The 19,554-nt window shown below is 37.9% G+C and overlaps 1 protein-coding gene across 4 annotated transcripts in view; it reads left to right on the forward strand.

The window, feature by feature from the left end:
- Positions 1-19,554, forward strand: part of SATB1 (SATB homeobox 1) — a 92,692-nt gene that overhangs the window by 30,573 nt on the left and 42,565 nt on the right. For all 4 annotated transcript variants that reach the window (XM_039548324.1, XM_039548325.1, XM_010398970.4 and 1 more), the window contains 2 exons: positions 15,241-15,352; positions 17,673-18,127. In XM_039548324.1, the coding sequence (XP_039404258.1) occupies positions 15,241-15,352; positions 17,673-18,127 (567 nt within the window). The remainder of the gene's footprint in view (positions 1-15,240; positions 15,353-17,672; positions 18,128-19,554) is intronic.

Genomic DNA, 19,554 nt, shown 5'->3' on the forward strand with positions numbered 1-19,554 from the left:
CTCTGAATTGCTGTGGAATTGCAGACAGCCGTCCAGAGATTTAGACTGCTTGATACCAAAAATTTGAGACAAAGTGAAAGGACACTACAAACTTTGCATGGAAAAGCCAAGCCTGTTCTGAATTATGTGCTGAAGTGCATATTTTCATGCTTTACATCGGGTTTGCAGATTTTATTGCTAGAGACTGGCAGCATGTGCAGATGCCGACTGAAAGACTTTTTGCATATGATACGCACAGCTTGCTTCATTTCTGTTTCCTCTCCAGACCTCTTTTGATGGGGAAGGTAACTTGGAATTTAATCTAGGGCTCAATTTTGGGCCGTCTTGTGCATTCCATTAAATTGGTCTATCTCGCGAGTGGCCTAGATCTCATTTCCCTCCTGTTTTGGCTCTTCAGTCTCCAAAGGGTTGTAAAGAAATTGTTCTACCATCAATTCTTATTTCCAAACCCTTGCACAGAAGCTCTACTCTACCTCAGTCTTATGGGAGCTGCTCTAAAGTGATCAGGCAGGCAGGCAGCTCTGTTGCATTTACTTATTTAATGTTAGTCCTTCAGTGTCTTGCCTTAGTCTTAGCATTTTCATACTTCATTTTCACAGTTTTGCTCTGTTTTGATTTTTAGTGAAGAAGTTTCTTCTTACTTCCACAGTTAATAACTGAAATACCACAGGCTGTATTTATTCTGATATTAATAAGGTCTTTTTTCCTCTTTTGCCCCTACTGAATTACTGCATCTTTCTCTGTTTCTATGTGTGTATATATATACATATATATATATGAGATACATATGGTTGGATCAACTTTTATGAGGAAGAGGAGAGCAACATGGGGTATTGATCTGAGAAAAGGACGGGAAATTCTTCTGATAATTCTGGAACAAACTCACTGTGTGCTTTTGAACATTTAGATGTACCCCTTATCTTGAGTTCCTGTAACCTTTTCCACTAAAAGAAGATAACAAGTCACCTACCAAATGAAGAGATTGTAGAGATTAATTAGTATCTGGGCACTGCTTTGGAAATATGGCAGTGATCAAATGGCATTGACTTTTCTACTGGTATTATCTTGCCTGATTTTTTTTCTACAAAAAGATTTTCTGAATGATTGCTGTTAGTATTCACAAATGGGCACTTTATCAAAGCACTGCAAAAGCACTTCTGAAGCAAGGTATTCTTTTTCTTACCCCATAGTATCCTGAAATGTGAAGGTGTCTGGGGTTTTTCTTTTTCTTTTTTTTTTTTCACCCTTTAGCTTATCCTTTGAGACTGTTTGTATCTAGTCTGACTCTCAGGACAACCATAAGTCAGTGCATTCAAGATGAGAAATTCCAGGCCTGATATATAGTAGAATTTTAAATTTCAATGGCTTTTTGTTCAATATTTTGTAGGGGACATGCAATATTTCAAAAAAAATATCCAGAGGCTGTGATACTTGGGGACATAGTAATTTACAGACTATTTTAAAATTTTTGGAAGATATTTGTGTGTTCCCCCCCTTCCCCCACCTATAATGTCATTTACATAATTTTGCTCTTGGTGATAAGGGAATAGCGTTATTTCAGTCCGAAGGATATATGCTTGCATTCCATGAAACGTACGCGTACACAGAACAAGTGCTGGTACGATACCCAAGTCTGAATAGTTTTGCACTTGTGACAAATATAACTATCCTGACTGCATTTTTAACAAGCTTTCATGCTGTAGTGAGTGATTCTCTGCATCTGACATGGGCACGGTATAGATCATATACTTTCCTTTCTGTTCAGATATCCTGCCCTGAATTTGTAAGCTGTTACGTGCAGACTTTATATGATCTGGCAGAGACAACAGAAAGAAAGCTTTCTTGGAACATCAGTGTTTCTCAGTTCACCTGATCTGAAGGCACTTGGCGAATAGGCAGCTCACACCGCTGTTCTGATTCACCCTTCCAAAATCCTCACCAAAAAAGTTGCGTTTGCTAAAATTAAAATTTCTGTACTCAGACTATCAAGGAATGAGCTATTAAGAGTTGCCAAAATGCATACATTTTATGAGCAGTTTTCAATTCATGCTTTACTAAACCAAAAGGTGTTTTTTGCCCCCTCCCCTTTTAATTTTACCTGCCTAGACCTGACATCAAGTCTTTGGATTTCTTTGTGGCTCGTAAGTCTCTTCTCTCTTCCTCCCCTCCCCCAATAATTAATAACCTGAGTAAGGAATGCAGCTCTTTTTTCTGCTTTAGAAGTTACTGTACTTTAGATTTTAAAGATGTCATTAATTATTTCAGGGAAGTAAATCCTTGAGGGCCTGGGCTCAGCTTTTGGCAGGCAGGGCTTTTCAACCCACCCCCCACTTGCTCAAGAGCATTCACTGTGACGTCTCTTCAAGCTGACATGGTATCTGGCTTCTTAAAACATTTGCAATTAACTATTAAAATTTGTGCCTATAATTTTTAGTTGTCCAGATAAAATGGGCGGTGCAGAGCCTATTGCTGATGGGATGAGTAAGATGTAATCCGTGTTTTGGTAGAGCTGCATGGGGACCTTCTCCGGGTACTCAACCTTTCAATTGATTGATTGTTTGATCATTGATTTATGTTCTTTAGATGCACCTAAACACTCTGTGTTAAAGCTATGCCAGTCTGTCTGCAACTGTTTAATCTGTGCAGCACCCTATTAAAGGCCAAAATATATAGCTATTTTTTTTCTGCCTTTTCGTTAGAATTAAGTATAACAAGGATGTAAAATCACTTTCAAAAACAGTTATGAGGCCTGAAATTATTGTGAGAGGAGGGGAAAAACATGCTTTGTTCCTCAAATAAAGGCAGTTTCTGACTTCAGGGGAGTCTGTAAGGTGTCAGCATGTCCCTTAGTATTTGTGCTGTAATGAGGTCTTGTTTCTGCTGCTGAAAAGTGGAGGAGTCCAGGAGAGGAATGGTGCTAGTGTTGAACTTGTTGTTGTTGTTGTTTGGGGTTTTTTTGTTGTTTTTACTCTCCTAAAGACAGGAGTTATAAGCACCTGTCCTCCACTAGGCTTTCTTGTGAACAAAGTACAAAACTAATGCATTTTTGGGACTGTGCGTCCCACTTTGAGTACGAACCATTTTTGATTGTATCTCAGCAATTTTGAGAACTGTCATGTGAATGATTATCTGCATCATATGGACTTCAAGTTTTAGGGAAGTTACAGAATGAAAAAGAAACACAGCACATTTTCTTCGGATACGTTTTCCTTCTAAACCATGTATGTTTTGTAGAACTGAGCCCTACTTGACTTCTGTTTTCACTCAGTGTTCCTGAAATGGTATATAGAAAAACTTGCATTCTAAATATTTTTGGTGATGTTCTTCTTTTTTGTAGATACATGTATACACATAACCATGCCTTTTTTTTTCTTCTGGGCACATTTAGTGGGTTAAGAGGCAGTCAAGTAATGCACTACTACAAAATTTTGTATTCATTCATACTCGTTCATTGCATTCGTTTCTTGCATACCTCTTAATACAGTCACAGCCAAGTGCAAACCCTGATTCATTTATTTTTTTCATAACTTTATTAGAGAGTTAACAAACCACTTCTCCAGTGTTCTTTAAAACAAGATTGCAAATAAATCTTCTTTTTTTTTCCCTCTTATTGGCAAATTTTTGGCTGTGGAGTACTGCACAAGTATAAACAACATGAGAGATCCTTTAACATAACATGAGAGAGCCTTTAGTCGCTTTGCTCCCTAGCTTTGGAACTCATTGCCAATTGAAGTAAGGAAAGCTTGGCTGTTGGGACTTTTAAATCTAGACTTAAAAGTTATTTGTTCTGTTTAGCATTTTTAAAATGATTCTATTAGGAATTGTATGTGCTTCAGTTTTAATTTTAACTCATAATGATTGTAAAGCACCCTGGGATGCTTGCATGAAGGGCGCTACAGAAACCCAAGATTGTATTGTACTGTGTTGTAATGTATTGTATTATTACATGGTACTGGAGTTGGACCACGGACAATTCATATAGAAAGCATTTGAATACTTAGCTAAAGATAAGGAGTGGGGGGGGGAGGGGGTACTGTCTTTTCTTGCTTCTTTTCCCCCTTTTCTGTCAGTTATTTTATTAAACTAAATTAACATGGCAGTTATTCCCTAAGAAATGCCAGCATAATTTACTGCTGCAAAGGGGCTCAAAATGTAAACCAGATGATAAACTAAAAATAAAAAAGTCCACATTAAGATTTAATTGCACTTCCCTTTCTATATTACGTTCTTATGTAAAATACATTACAAAACAGTACATTCTTTATCACTTCCTTCACTTTTAACTGAATTTCATTAACAATAAAGAAATATATTGTCTCTATTTCAGTAATGTCACTTGACAGTTAATCCCTTAACTCGATGTACATGTCTTTAAGATTTTTTTTTTTTTTTTTTTTTTTAATAAAGAACACGATAGCACTGACTGGAGCCAAGTATTGCACAATCATGTGATTTGCAAGTTTCCCAGCTCGCAGCTTTGCCAGTGCAGGTCAATTCACACCTGCCACACTTATGCCATTCTGGTCCTCATGTTGCTTTTCCTCCGTGATTGTCAGAGGTAGAGAGAGTTGTGCATGCGGCTCCTTCCTTTCCCCCCTCCCTCCCCACTCCAAATGTGTGGTAAACCGTGTGCATTGGAAGTGTCTCCTCAGGAATTAAATGGAGTTTAATTTCTGTCCATTAGAAAGCTGCTATCCACATCGCCAATTAAGCCTTCTATTTAAAGGGCGAGGAGATACGTATGTCTACATCTTAATCACTGCTGTGACTGGTTTGCAGAGACCTTCTCTGACTGGTTCAGTTATTACTAGCAGTGGTGGGAGGCACAGGGATCAGCGTGGTTATAAAACCTACCCAAAAGCTGAGCAAATTCTGTAGGTGCTGTAGCGTCACTGTCAGCAGATTTGAAGCTGAGGTACATCTGTGTTAGGGGACGCAGGGGTGTAGGCATAAGGATTTTCCAGGAGAAAATTACTTGAATTGGTAATAATTTTTACCTGGCAGGAGCAAAAGCAAACAGGACCCACTTGTTGAGAGGCAGTACTCAGAGACATGCAACTTTCACCTTGTCAGCCAGGACTCATTGCATGCCTTCACTCTAATCATAACTTAGAAGAAAAGAGATGAGTTTCTCAGACTCAGCAAAACTCTCAAAGCTTGCTCCCCCACCATTGCCACTTTTTTCTTTTTTAATTAGCAATTAAGTTCTTCCTTTTTATATCCAAGATCCATGGTACGAGAACCCTAAGGCAAGGGTGAGCTTTGTCTCTCTTTCCTTGGACACTTCCTTAAGAACAGCACAAATGGTATCAGATTCTGCTAGTGCCTTGCAGCAGTGATCAGAGGACAAGTTTTTCAGGACAGTAGCAACCTCAGACGTGCCTCACTCGAAGCCATGGAATAAACTGCTCAAAAGCGAAAAGTTCTGTTCCTCAGAGGTGGGAACACATGAAACGTCCTCATCTACACCTATCTCATTTATTTTTATTTTGTTTTTTAAGTACTAAGATTTCCTACACTCAGAACTGCAGTTCTTCTGTAAGCTTGTGCCAAAAGAGGGGGGAAAGTGTGCCTGGCTGTCCCAAGGGATTTGATAATTTACAGTAAACTGTGAGGGAGAAGGATGGGTTTTGTGATGATGAAAATCTGAGACACATACAAAAGACGTTGGTATCAATGGCCTCTCTAGAGCCAGAGAGGAGATTTCAGCTCTGTAAGTTTACTTGTTTGTATTTGAATCAGTATATTGGGACTCTCTTAGAATTTTAAGTGTTGTGTTGATGCCTTTTCCTGGTCTTAAAATCAAGAGTCATACACGGTTAGAAGGGGAAAAGGGATTTTACCTTGGTATTTATTTTAAGGATCTTTAGGTGCACACATTCAGGTCATATGCATTGAGATGCGCCCTGCTGAGCGTGTCCCCAAAGATCAGGTATAACATTATAGGTGTTACTAATTAGCATATCTATCAAAAATTCCCCAATGAGAGGCTCAAGTGAGCCCCCCTCCCCAAGGAGCCTTCCCCTGGATGGTTCTATCTTAGTTTACAGAATGTGTTCTGGAGAGGACCTTGGGGTCTGGGGCACACTGATCCCCAGCTGCGAAGCTTCTAAAATGTTTAGTCTCTTAGCTTGACAAACAAGTCCAAGAATGTAGGGAAAAAGCACTAGGAATACGGAAGTTGTAAACAGGTATAACAGGGGTATAAAAGAAAAGGCAAAAATCTTCATGGCATCAGTGTGTGTATTTATATATTTACGTATATATATCACAATAAAATCCCACCAAAAAAGATGTGTCAGCTAGCACACCCCCAAGCTCCTAAAGGTGTGTTCCTTACTCTGCACTTCTTGTAAGGAGGATCTTTGTGCGCTAAACCTAATTCAGCTATTTTTTTTTTCTTTAATTTATATATTTTAATACTTAAGAAAAGTTTAGTTAATAGAACCTTAAAGTGCACATACATATTCCTCATGGAAAACTAGCTGGAACATTTCTCTTTTGAGATACCTTCATTGAATCTTGGATCTTTTTATGAATTCTTCAGAGCATTTATACTTTTCACAAACTCTTGCTAGTGAAAGATAGCAACACAGAGGCAAAACTAGTATCTTGGCTAACATAGCTGCTTCATACTATAAATTAATTATCTCTTGACAAATCTTTATGTTTTTCTCAGTATGGAAAGAAGTTTGTTCATGTGCTTTTAGCAGCATATCCCTCATAGAATTTGGGTCTGTATGATTAAGAATAACCAGATATACATGTGGCTCATAAAGAGGCACATGACCTGAAACAGTAAAACTGAGACTTAACCATTTAAACAAAGGATAGATAAGGGATGTTACATTTGGCACTAGAGGGGTATTTAAGCAAGCAATCAGAGGCATGAGAAATGCACTCACTAGGAGCAGAAATCAATGAAGTTCAAACTAAAAGCTAGTCATACATTTAAAAAAAAAAAAGAAAGAAAAAAAGTACATAAAAGATACATTTAGGAGTTACAGAAAGATATTACAATGGATGAACTGAAATATCCAGACGAGGAAGTCTTCAGATAAATACTAGATGATTTCTCTAGCTCGGCCACTGGTAACTTGGCTGAACTCGGGAATTGCTAGATGAAGTTCTAGGATCTCCTTTTCTGTAGATTCCAAAATGGATGCTCAAAATGGCCTCTTTTGACATTAAAAATCTGCAAAAACTTATGTATAAAATGGAAAAGAGATCAAAGGAAAGGCTTATCCTTAACACCAAAAGAAATTCAGCAAGACAACTGTTAGTGCTACTGCATCTGATGACTTCTTGTCTGGACATTGTGCCTTAGGGCTCAACTTCATGCCAGACATCTGATGCTTTGCTTAGCAGAACAGTGGAATCCGAGAAGAGACTTGCTGAAAATCATGTCCTCTTTCCCAGCAAGGAAATCTTCCTTAACATGGTGGACAATATTAAGCAAAAGCTGTAGTGAAAACAAGCATCGTGGCTGGGTGAAGATAGAGCAATATCAACATCTCTATCAGGAGAATGTATATACTGCAGATTTGTAGAAAATTTTAGCGTACACAAAGCTGACTTGAATGCATTAATAGGTCTAAAATGTCTTGTATCACACAAAGCATTTGCATTAGGTTACTATTTGAAAGCACATTCATTAGGACAAACATTCCAGATAGGAAACAAGGCATAAGCACTCTGACCTGGCTGGAACAGAGTGGTTGGAAAGAAAAGCAATCCACCAGAAAGGAATGCTGAAGTTGTCTCAGATTTTCACCAAATCAGTCTGTGCGATTTCCAAGACCCCACCTACCTCTTTATTCCCACACAAGAAATGCTGGTTGGTATCTGGGGTTATTCAGATTGTCCTCTTGGTTCTCGTTTCCTCTAGTCCCATTCATTGCATCCCAAGACGCAACTGCAGGTGCACAGGCTTCATGTAGTACATTGCCTAATGTAGGAACAGCAGCCTTATGGAGACACTGAGGCTGTCACCACATGGAATTGATAAGGAGGGATGGAACTTAGCCTAGAGTGGCCTAAATCAGGTCTTGTGGACTTGAAGTCCAGCCCAGGCTGGAGCATGGCTTCTGGGTTTGTCTTCATCCAGCAGAAATTCTGCCTGTACACCCCAAGATAGTGTTGTGGTGGGCACCAGTGGGGAGAGCCCCTGAAACATGCATTCCTAGTTCAAGCTGAAAGAGCAGTATAAAGCAATCTAGTCATTTCATAACAACCCTTTCAAATGGATTCCTGGCTGAAATGGATAGCGCTTTTCTTACGCATGCAGCTCTCAAATTTCAGAGCTCTGCTGGCAAAGGCACTCGCATAATCAAAATCTTAGGGTGTAATAACTCACCCCTCAATTTCATTTTCATTCTGTGAAGTACACCAAGAATTAACTTATTAAATACTGGTTATTTTGCAATGTATATTTTATCCAGATTGTTTCTAGGAAGGGTTTAGCCAGGACTTTTACTACCGTCTGCCATTTACAAATCATGTGCAGTAAAATCAGGATTCTTAAAAAGATTTGTGTTGGACATCTGACAATGAAGACAAAAATGCGTTATGTCTCCTTATCTTTTATAGGTTGAGGTTGTGACTTCATTTTCTTTCTTTCTTTCTTTTTTTTTTTTTTTTTAGTCTAAGGCACTGTGCCATGAAGCTTGTAACGCAGTTATGAAGTTCTTCAAATCTGAATTAACATTTCCCACCTACCTATCTTTCTCTCTTTTAAGCTTTTAACCTTTGTAGATATAAGAGTAGTATCTTGGGAAGCAGCTTTTTATTTGAGCTTTATTTATATCCATCAGTGGGAGATGCTCGGAAAACATCGGGAGAATGCTGCTCTGTCATGCAGCAACTGGGAATTTACATTACAGAATGGTAAAAATAGTGCAAGGATCAGTTCCTTCAGATGCTGAATCCTCATTTCTGATTTTCAAAATCTTCCCATGTGTGGGTATATTTCTATACATATATAAATATATGCGTATATATGTATATATAATTTGGGTTTAGTTTTATATCTTCCCTCATTATATCAAAGTAGCTTTATGTTTACATTAATACATACATTTATAATGCTTAAAGACAACATAAGGCAGAAAAGGAGGAGGAGATAAATTAAGTTTTTCAAGGATAGGAGAAAGGAGGAAAGACATGCTAATGTATTGTAAGAAAAGCTTGTGCCATCATGGTAAATCTGCCTTTTCTTCAGTTTTAACTTATATGACTAGCATTTGCCATGCAGATCCTTACTTTCCTGACCCTGGCAACAGTATGGAGGTCAGATAGCCATCCAAGTGCAATGCCAAAGGCACAAACAAAAGTTTTTTTCTTCTCTGTCCATCTGTGGGTTTTTCCCTGATCCTACATGTTTATAGGGCATATGACAACAAATTCAGTGGCGTTATTTGCTATAGTTCAAGCTAATGGACCAAGGAATTTAACATAATTCTTCATATGCAGTTAAACTGTCCGTGTCAGGATTTCTTGCCCAAAAAACAGCTAGTGGCTGGATATATTTGGCCTGCTTTTATTCAGAATGGCAGGTATTTCTCTGCCATGCCAGAACACTAGGAACAGCATTTTGCCCTGGTTGGGTTTTTGCAGTACGTGGGCTGGTGTAGGCTCAGGCAGGCTAAAATCTTTTGATTTGAGGATAGTCTTGTGTTATCCAGTTGGGGCTTGAATGTTCCCTTCCCGTTTGAAAAATGTTAACGTGGAGCCTCCTGAGAAATAAGCACTCATAAGAGTTCAGCTTGTGTTGGAGCTGATGCTTGCTATTTCCATGCAAACAAAAGCCACTGATAGTGGCTAGAGTAGAGGAAACAAAGTTCCTCTGTCCTTTATGAAAAGATCCTCCCCTCCATATGCCCCCAAATCTTTAAGTTCTGTTCTGCAACTTTATCACTATTCAAACTAGGTCTAGGGACAAAGGCTCATAGCTTTTCTCTTTTACTTTTTTTAAAGAGCCATGTTAAGTTTGCAGCATTGGAACATGCTCCCCTGCTGGTGTCTAGGAATGTAAAGCAGAGGAATTATGGAAGACAAAATAGAATAGAGCCTTAAAAGTTTGGCTTTAAAAAATGGAGCCAGTGGTTTGACAGATTGTTCAGTAAATGTTCATTTTATTGAGAATTATAAAAAAGGTGCTTAGCGCCTCTGTACCATTAATATAATACATTAAAAGGGTACTGTCAAGATTAGTGTTTCAGCTCTGAAAATTGACTGTAGGGTTTATGGGCAGCACTGTTCATACTCTGCGTGTAAGATGAGGTATCTTCTACTTATCACTTCACAAAACCATTATGTTGTTACAAGGCTTTATACTGAAAAGCTTGATAAACAGTAAAACGTAAATAAAATCTCATTTGAAAAGTGAGAGAATAGTTGCTGCCTGTCTTATAGCCAGATTTAGCAGATGCGGGTTTGAATGTAAAACAGTTGTGAAAATAGCCAGTGTCAAACTAGTGCAAAATTAAACTTGTGGGGTGTTCTGTTTTCAGTGTCTGTCATTGTTGAAGTACTCCATCTCAAAAGCATGCATTCCTTTCTACAGAAAAAAAAAATCAGATTCCTTGGTTGAAATTAATTAGCATTCAGAAACCAGATAGCATGTTTTTGGGTATTCATGAGATCTCTGTTTGAAAAAATGTTTTTAACTTGTAGAAATGTGTTGCAACACACAGATGGGAAGAAAAAGAAAAAAAAATCTCTTTAGCAAGCACTGTGTGTAAAAGGAATATTACATTTTGCACGCTCCTGATTACCCTGTGTAAACAGTTTTTGACATCTGTCTTTATAGTTTTCGAGGAGAGGAAGACTTTGTTAAAAGAACCATTTTTATACAGCAGTCACCATTTCAGTCTTGCTTTACCTGTATTATGAAAGCAGATGGTCTGCATGTCTTTTGAATATTTATAACTATCAAAAACAATCTCTTGCTATTCACCCTTAGGCTTATGAGATGTCAGGACTGTTCTGGTTGAAAAAAAATCATCTTGGGTGTTTACAGAAAGGGGATTACATTAAGCTGAAATGACTATACATTTTCCAGTTTAATATTTGTCCATCAGCTGTTTAATCGTATTTAGATAGTTGTGTAAATAAGTTGTTGCAGCCCTTGCCCCTTCCACTGAGCAGGCTTGAAGCTTTAAACACCAATGAATGAGTTGTGAAAAAGCTCAGCTTTTTTTTTTCCTAGTTAAACAACCTGGAAGGCCTAAATAAGTTTTGGTTACAGTGCTCCTTTTGAGAAAAATGTTTAATTTGCAAAGGAATCCCCGATATCTAATTCAGTCGAGTTGTTCTAGGAAGCTGCTGTGTCTGTTACTCCCTGCTAAGTCTGTTAGCATGTATTTGCTCTGTGTAAATACTGCAGCCCAAGTATCCCTTCATGAGGCATGAAAACAGCCTTATTCTGCCCATATAAAAATAATTTTAAGGTTATTTAGGGGAAGTTTTGGGACTGTGGGGGTTAAAAGCTTTTTTGACTGGAAGCTGAGCAATCACTGATAACAGATTTTGCTGTGGTTGGTTGATTTGGCAGAAAAGCATGAACAGTTTTGGTTTAGATGATTGAATTAACCTGATTAACATTGTTTTTGTTGTTTTGCAAAAAGGACAACAGTATACTTTTAGCAATGATCGAGCAACACTTCACCTGGTTGAAGAGCAGTGTTAGAGGCAATGACTCAGAAATGCCTCCCTTGAAGCACCTGCAGCAGTGGCTGCAGTGACGAGCCAGCATGAAAGGCTCAGGTCCCTCCCGTGTCTTGCAGGATGCACCTTGCGTTAGATTCTGGCACAAAACAAAAGGTGTCTGACGCTACCACTTTATTGGGTTTTGTTTGATGGGCATATGAAACGATTCCTGCTTGAGATTTATGGTATTTCTCCAGGGAGTTCCCCAACTTCTTTGAGAAAAATATGGTTTCTAGTTTTCAGATCTCTGGTATTTAATCTTCCAGAGAATATGGGATTTGGTTTAATCTATGCTGGGTGAACCTCAGCTGAACTTCAGAGCAAATTCTACCCCTACCTTCACACAGTTGTTGGATGCCCAATTATAATTAACTTATTTGGCTAAAAAAAGAGCACTTGGGCTGCAGCAGATGGTATCATTCCAGAATAGTGGGATTTCTGTGAAGGTGGCACCATTTCAGATGAGATCTCCTGATTCTCAAACACGACTGCAAGTGATGTGGTTGGGGGGAGGGAGGTATGGGAAAGGGGAAAGAGGGAAATTTGAGATCTTGAAGGCTCACAACTTACTTTCAGGGATAAACTACTAGGACATAAGTTAAGACTGCATATCTGTGACCAGTTTTTGCTTTCTCTTAATTTTCCTCACAAATATGAAAAAAATCTGTTTATGAGTGATGCATGTGATGCATTTGAATATTTGTATGGTATATTTATAATCATCATCCTTGTATGTGGAAGGCATCTGCCTCTGTGCCTCACTGATAAAGAGGATATGTACAGTAGTACCAGGATGCTATGTGCTTCAAATACAATAATTTTGATTTTGATTATTGATAATTCAAGACATGGGGAACTCCTCAAGTGTAATGACCCAGGTAATATGAAAAGCACCAATATGCCTTCAGTCTAGATAGTGAATCTCTGAAGATCACTATCTCATGGGGTTAATCTTAAGTTTTAGGCCATAAGCATACCAGACATTTATATATGTAGATTGGCATTAAAATGTACAGGAATTCTATAGCAATAGGAAATTTCTGTAGCCAAGTGCATCTCTCTGCACTGATGTGACTGCATGTTTGATGACAATAAATAAAGCATAGAAACAATGAAATTCAGTGTTGTCAAGTTATTTTCTGAGTTAACAAGGTAGTAATATTTTATCTGGCTTGTAAAATTTTGCCTTCAGTGAATTAGTAAATAAATCATTGATTCTTCCTGATGAGGATTCTTAGCGTAGGTAATATCACTTGAATGTTTGCATGAAGTGTTCTCGAAGAAAATGCAGGATAATTTTCATTTTTAAATGTGTTTATAATGTCTGTCTTTTTTTTTTTTTTTTTAAATCTACTTTGAAGAGCAGGAGTAACATCCCAGTGTTAGCCATCAAAGCTTGAAATTCACATTGTGTCAGTGAAGCTAAAATTCCCAGCAGTGCTTCTTAAACAGACCAGTCCCCTATTTGGTTGTAAAGTAACTGCATTAAATTTATTCCTGAAGAAGCAGGGGATGTTGCAAACTGCCATGTCATTTGTGTATCATTGTTGTAAAATGACATGGAAGGGAGCACTAGGAAATCTTAGACAAACGTCTTCAATAATAGGTAATTTACTAAAATTAATATACATGTTTTCATACTTAAAGTTAGTTGGGCAGGAGAAGACATCTGAAAGGGGCAAAGTAAAATGAGTGAAACCCACCTTGAAGTCTAAATGACATCCGAAAAATACATGAGTTGGTGTGGGATGGTGGCCTCTGACAGGTGCAGTTCCCCATTTTGCATGCACAGATCTGCCGTTTTTGCATGTAGTCTGTGCAGTCATATAATTTACCAGTTCAGATTCACAGGACTCTTAAAATCACAACTTATGTAGTACGTGCCCGTGTTTAAGATGGTTCAATCTATAAAAGAGCTTAAAAGATAATTTTGTACATATTAGACATTAATTATACTGCTATTATACTGGAAGTTGAAATTGGGTTCAGCTGAGCTTGGTTCTGGTTCATTCAGGCTAGACTTTTGGTAGTCTATTAAAATTTCAGTCTCCTTTTATACCACTGACAAAAGGCTTCTAGCTAGTTTCAGAAATGCCAGAGTAGTATCAAGAAATGACAAGAATTTTGATGATTCGGAGAAACATTAAAATACCTGCCTGGTAAGTAGAGGGTATCCACATTTGGCATAAATAATGCTGCCTCACTCTAGGAGTTCTGCGCCTCCATGAATAGCTTGTTACTGAGTAATACCCTAGAAAATGGTTCTAATGAACTTCACTAAGATCAATAATGAAGGTACTTTTAGTCAGAAACTGAACTAGCCTTTTAAAAGAAGACTTACAGTAACATTTATTGCATTTTTGCTCCAGAGTCTTTCTTCCAGTGGCTATTGTAGTTGGTGTAACAAAGGGTTGATGTTCTAAATGATTTTTAAGACAGCACAAATATATCTAAATGTTACATGCTGAATAGTGAAGAAATGTAATAATCAAGGCTTTGTCTTCTTGACTGTCATCGTTTTTTTGATACACTGGACAATTCTTGTAGTTAAGCCAAAAGTAACTACTTTCCACATAGAAATTTAAAGGGTGGCAAAGTTCAGTCTGTTAAAATTATATTTGCTAATTTTGTTGTTCATACATCATATACTGAGTATAATTTTCAAGTTGGAGCATTATCTCATTTTGCAAGGCTTAGTCTTAATTGAATTTGTAAAAGAATGTACTGGAACTCAAAGTTTTATGCATTGTAAATTCCACTATTTTAAAATTGGTCAAAACTGAGCAGAAGGTAAATTTCTCACTGTAGCTATCTGATATCTCGAGAACCTTTGAGAAAAAAATCATCTTGATCTTCCTTTGGTCTATTTTACAGCTAATATTCAGTTACAGAATTAGACATGACAATAAGTTTTTCATAAGCCTGTTTTTGCAAATCGCTTAAAATACCCTGTTTAGGAAAAACAAGGCTGGGTTCATTTTGGGTTATTAGATACATATTTTATTATAATTTAAACCCTATATTTTATCCTATTAATAGGTCATTCAGATAAAGTTTTATCCTATGATTTTCTGGAGTCTGCTCTGTGATAAGTGGCACAGAGTAACTGGACACGGGTAACTTGGGTCACTGTGTGCACTTGTAAAGGCAGTGTAGGAATTGCATGCCTGTAAACTTGTGTGGGTATGTGAAGGGTCAATCAAATTTAAAAGCAGAAATAGGATGAACAAAATTCACTTTCAAGATTAGCATCTTCTGTCCAGAGCCCATCCCAATGCATGATGTTTCTTGGTCGATAACTTTGTTCTTCCCTTAGTACATCTGCTATTTTTTGCTTCCATTTACAATATACCTTGGTTTGTTTTCATGCTCAATTAATGAGTTTTTTAAAAGCCTTTGGATGATAGGATTTAAAATGCAATATGGTTCTCAAACTTTAAAAATATAATGGTTCAACAATAAAATAATTTGTGCTTTGACTTGTACTGCTCTGTATTACAGATTTTTTTTTCTTCTCCCCTTTTCACACAGAGTATGATTTCTTCCATTGTGAACAGCACTTACTATGCAAATGTCTCAGCAGCAAAATGTCAGGAATTTGGAAGGTGGTATAAACATTTCAAGAAGGCAAAAGATATGATGGGTAAGCAAAAAAAAAAATTGCCTTGATGGTGGTTACATACCATTATGTGTCACATTGAGGTCTGTCACAGTCATATAAGAAGCCAGTTCCCGTCACGATAAGTTTAGGATGCTTTTGATGAGTAGATGTAGAAAGTACATATATAGTGAAAGAATTCATTTAAATAAATATTTGCTATTGAAACAGCCAAGCTGACTTGGGTTGCCAGAGATGTAAAGCTGTCATTCCGTAAATCTAGAGATCTACCACCCAGAATAATTGTTTAGAAAACCTGTTCCTGGAACTGTGACGAACTGATTTTTTAATGTATGTATTTTTTTTCTCGCTCTGGCTAATGTATATTTAAAGAAACAGGCTTCTACAGCTATCACTGCCTTCCAGCAAGAATGCTCTAATTTTGTAAATTCATATTTTTATCTAACCTTGGGACCTTAATTTCAGTTAATTCTAACAAATAGTTGTTGTGACAATTGTTTGCTTGTCGTAGTAAGCACAAGTAAATTATTGGAGAAAAAAATCTATCAATTCTGTGATACCTTTTATCTTTTTTAAACCTGTTCACATAATTTTGAACACTTAATGTCAGAAAATTTCTACGTAAATTTCAACAGAATGGAGAAATGGCACCTCAGTTTGGATTGAATTTCGAGCTTGACTTAGCTTTCAGTATTTGAAGCAAAATCATTCATCTACCAAAACGGGTTCCTTGCCTTTTATAGCTTAAGGCTGTAATGAAGACAATGCATCACTTTTGTGATAATTGCTTGAATTACTGTTCCGAGTGAATGGCCCACTTGGGTTGATCTCTACTTTCCCTGAGTGAAAAAAGGCAGCTTCTTTCCTTAATCTACTTTGTACCTTCTGTGTAACACAGAACCCTTCTTCTGAGACCACCAAATTTAGTGGTAAGACTTCACTTGGTTTCAGGTGGTCCATGTGTGAGGCAGCAGAGTGTCCATAGGAGAGAGCGACCTTTCCACCACAGCCTCTCCCACATCCTTTGCAGCAGTGCTCCTGCATGGGGCAACCCCTGCAAAATTTTACTTACGTGGCTTGCTAAGACATGTTCTCCATCCATTCATTTGGGGTCAGTGAAGACAGCAAATAGAAGATGTGTGCTTATGTATTCCTGTGTAACCTAATGCTGGCAGAAGAGGCAGCATTGCCCCCAAATTCACCTGCGTGAGGAGTAGCAGGGCCTCTGCTTGGGTACTGATCCAGGATATGGACACCAGAACTCTCTGCAGAACAGCTGGCTTGTTTTTTATTTATCAAATTTCTGCCTGTGATAGGACAGAGGAGGAAAACGGGGATGCAGCTGGGAATCCAAGTGGCGATTTCTTCATCCAGCTCCAATCCTTGTGGAGGAAAGGGTGGCTTTTCACTGATGACTGTTAGTGAAGATCATAATTACTGTGAAAAACTCAGACACAGCCTTTTAAAAAAAAAAAAGCTTTACTAGTATAAGAAAAAAAAAGCGCTACAACATTTTTCTGAAAATACTGAACTTCTGGACTTTTGGTTTTTAAATAAAGCTTATTTTCTTAAGGCTATTTCCAGACCAGATCTGCTAAAGCTCTAGAATAAAAAAAGTGACATATGCTGATAAAAAGGAGGCTCCTTTATATCAACCTAGAGTTATTTTATATTGTTTAATCATGCACAAGAGGGGAACTGGAAGAACTCTTGTAGTTTAAAAAACTGTGCTGTTAATTAAAAAGGAGGGTGTGTCAAAGGCAGATGAGTTAATATAAGAAAAAAATTCAACCATGTTGCAAGTCACTGAAAAAAACCATGCATACATGGTTGCAAGATAAAGCAGCCCATCTGTGTAATTTACATAAATTATACTAGTTCCTAGCAGTCCCATACAATTGATGCAGCATCTAGAAATTAGCAGAGCATTGGGAGGTCTGCACCTCACCCTGCTTGTTACAGATTTCCAGTGACTGGGAACTGCCGATGTCATGGCAGGGACCTCACGGGAGGAGCAAAACCAGTCACCGGGGGCTTCCCTCTCTGGCTGGGGCATGTTTTCCCCCAACAGCCCTCCTTACCCTTTACACAGATGCACTTGCTGTTTCATCTGCAGCACAGACTGGGTTTTTGTCTCTTGTCTTTGCCCCATCTCTAGTTGGTCTAATTGGTTTGTCTGAAGTCCTCTGCATCTGTCACTGTGGGATGCAGCAACCCGCTTGTGGTTGGGTTGCATTGCACCCTTTTATATTTGTTTATTTTTATTAGCATGTCTTGTAAGGACAGTCAAGTTTGTGATTTTCAGTCTGATGTTGGCCTTTTCAATGTTTCTTTTCCGCTGTAGTTGAGATGGATAGCCTTTCTGAACTATCCCAGCAAGGTGCCAACCATGTCAACTTCGGTCAGCAGCCAGTCCCAGGGAACACAGCCGAACAGCCTCCATCTCCTGTTCAGCTTTCTCATGGTAGTCAACCATCAGTTCGGACCCCGCTTCCAAACCTGCACCCTGGACTTGTATCTACTCCCATTAGCCCTCAGCTGGTAAATCAGCAGCTGGTAATGGCCCAGTTGCTGAACCAGCAGTATGCAGTGAACAGACTTCTAGCCCAGCAGTCCTTAAACCAACAGTACTTGAACCACCCTCCTCCTGTCAGTAGATCCATGAACAAGCCGTTGGAGCAGCAGGTCTCAACGAACACAGAGGTGTCTTCCGAAATCTACCAGTGGGTCCGTGATGAATTGAAACGAGCAGGAATCTCACAGGCAGTATTTGCACGTGTGGCTTTTAACCGAACTCAGGTCAGTCATCTTTTTTCTTTTCTTTTTTTTAAGTCTACGATTCTCTTCTTTCTCTCTCTAATTAGTAATTGCCATCTTCTGTCTTCTCATTTCTACCTTGTCACTTAGCTCCTCTGAAGGAACCACACATCCTTGCAGGACCACTGTCCATGTTGATACAGTACTGGAATCCTCAGGGATTGGTTTGTGGAAATTCCCGCTGTTCTTACAGGAAGCGTGGTTCCTCTCCAGTTGTGATGGTTTATGAATAGCTGAATTTCCCAGTAAAAGAAATTAACAGCTCTATGCAGAACCATTCACAAAGTCACCCAAGAGATTGTTTTTTGTGTTGCAGTGTTGTACCCACACTGACCACCTGCACACACTGAACAACCAGTCTTCTTTCTCAGGTGTACTAGAGATGGTCTTTTATCCATACTTGCATTTATTTTTATTATTTTCTAGTGAAAGTCTTAATAACATCTTTTCAGGCTTCTGAAAAGATTAAAAATTAAAAGCTTTATCTCTAGATTATCTACTCTTTTCATGTATTTTTGTACTGTTTTGCAAAAACAGTAGTTGCTGAGCTTGCTGGTGTCCACGTCAGAACATATACTTCAGCTCTTCAATGCAGAAAAAGCTATCCCTAGCAAAGCTGATAAGTAACACTAAAATGTGTTATTTTTTACACCTGTTTTAGAAGCTAACCCTGTTATAATTTATTCTGCTCTATGAATTTAACTTAATGCCATGTTGCATGGAATTTAATCAAGCAGAATTTATGGAAGAAATGTCAGTATATCGAATGCAAATAATAAGATCTCAAAATTTTAGAAGTATGTTTTAACAGAAAATAAAATATTTTTAATAGGACTTTTTAAAATGGGAAATATTTTTAAAAGGCATAGGTAAATTTGCTTTGGGTTCCACATTTTCAAATGAAAACACATACTTAGGGAACAATTTGCCCATTGTAGATTATAGTATAACAAAAAAGATCATCATTTGATCTTCTCTTGAAACGTTTTTGTTTCTCCCTTAGAAAATTCTTAGCTTAGAGAATAAAAATTCTGTTTCAAATGCTCTGGTACCAGGTTTGAATCAGCATGTCATTTGTAATTGTTCTGAATTACTGTTGCATTACAATATTTTACATCCTCCTTTAGCTAAAAGAAAGTAGAGTCATTGTGTGAATTCTCTGTAGGGCTCTGTGTGTGTGTGTCTTTCCTCTTCACAGCAGAGGAGGTTTTCAAGATCTGGGCCTTTCATACCAAATTTCATGGGTTACATAAACTCATGCAGGGATTACTTACATTAACTTAGGTCCAGGCAGTGTCAGTTGTTATATTTACAAATAAGTGACATTGAGTCTTTTTTAATACAATGTTTAAAAGTTTAATTATTGATACTCTAAAGTATTAAAGCAATAATAGGAGCTTCACATTACA

This window comes from Corvus cornix, chromosome 2 (genome assembly GCF_000738735.6).
Source record: "Corvus cornix cornix isolate S_Up_H32 chromosome 2, ASM73873v5, whole genome shotgun sequence".
NCBI lineage: Eukaryota > Metazoa > Chordata > Aves > Passeriformes > Corvidae > Corvus > Corvus cornix.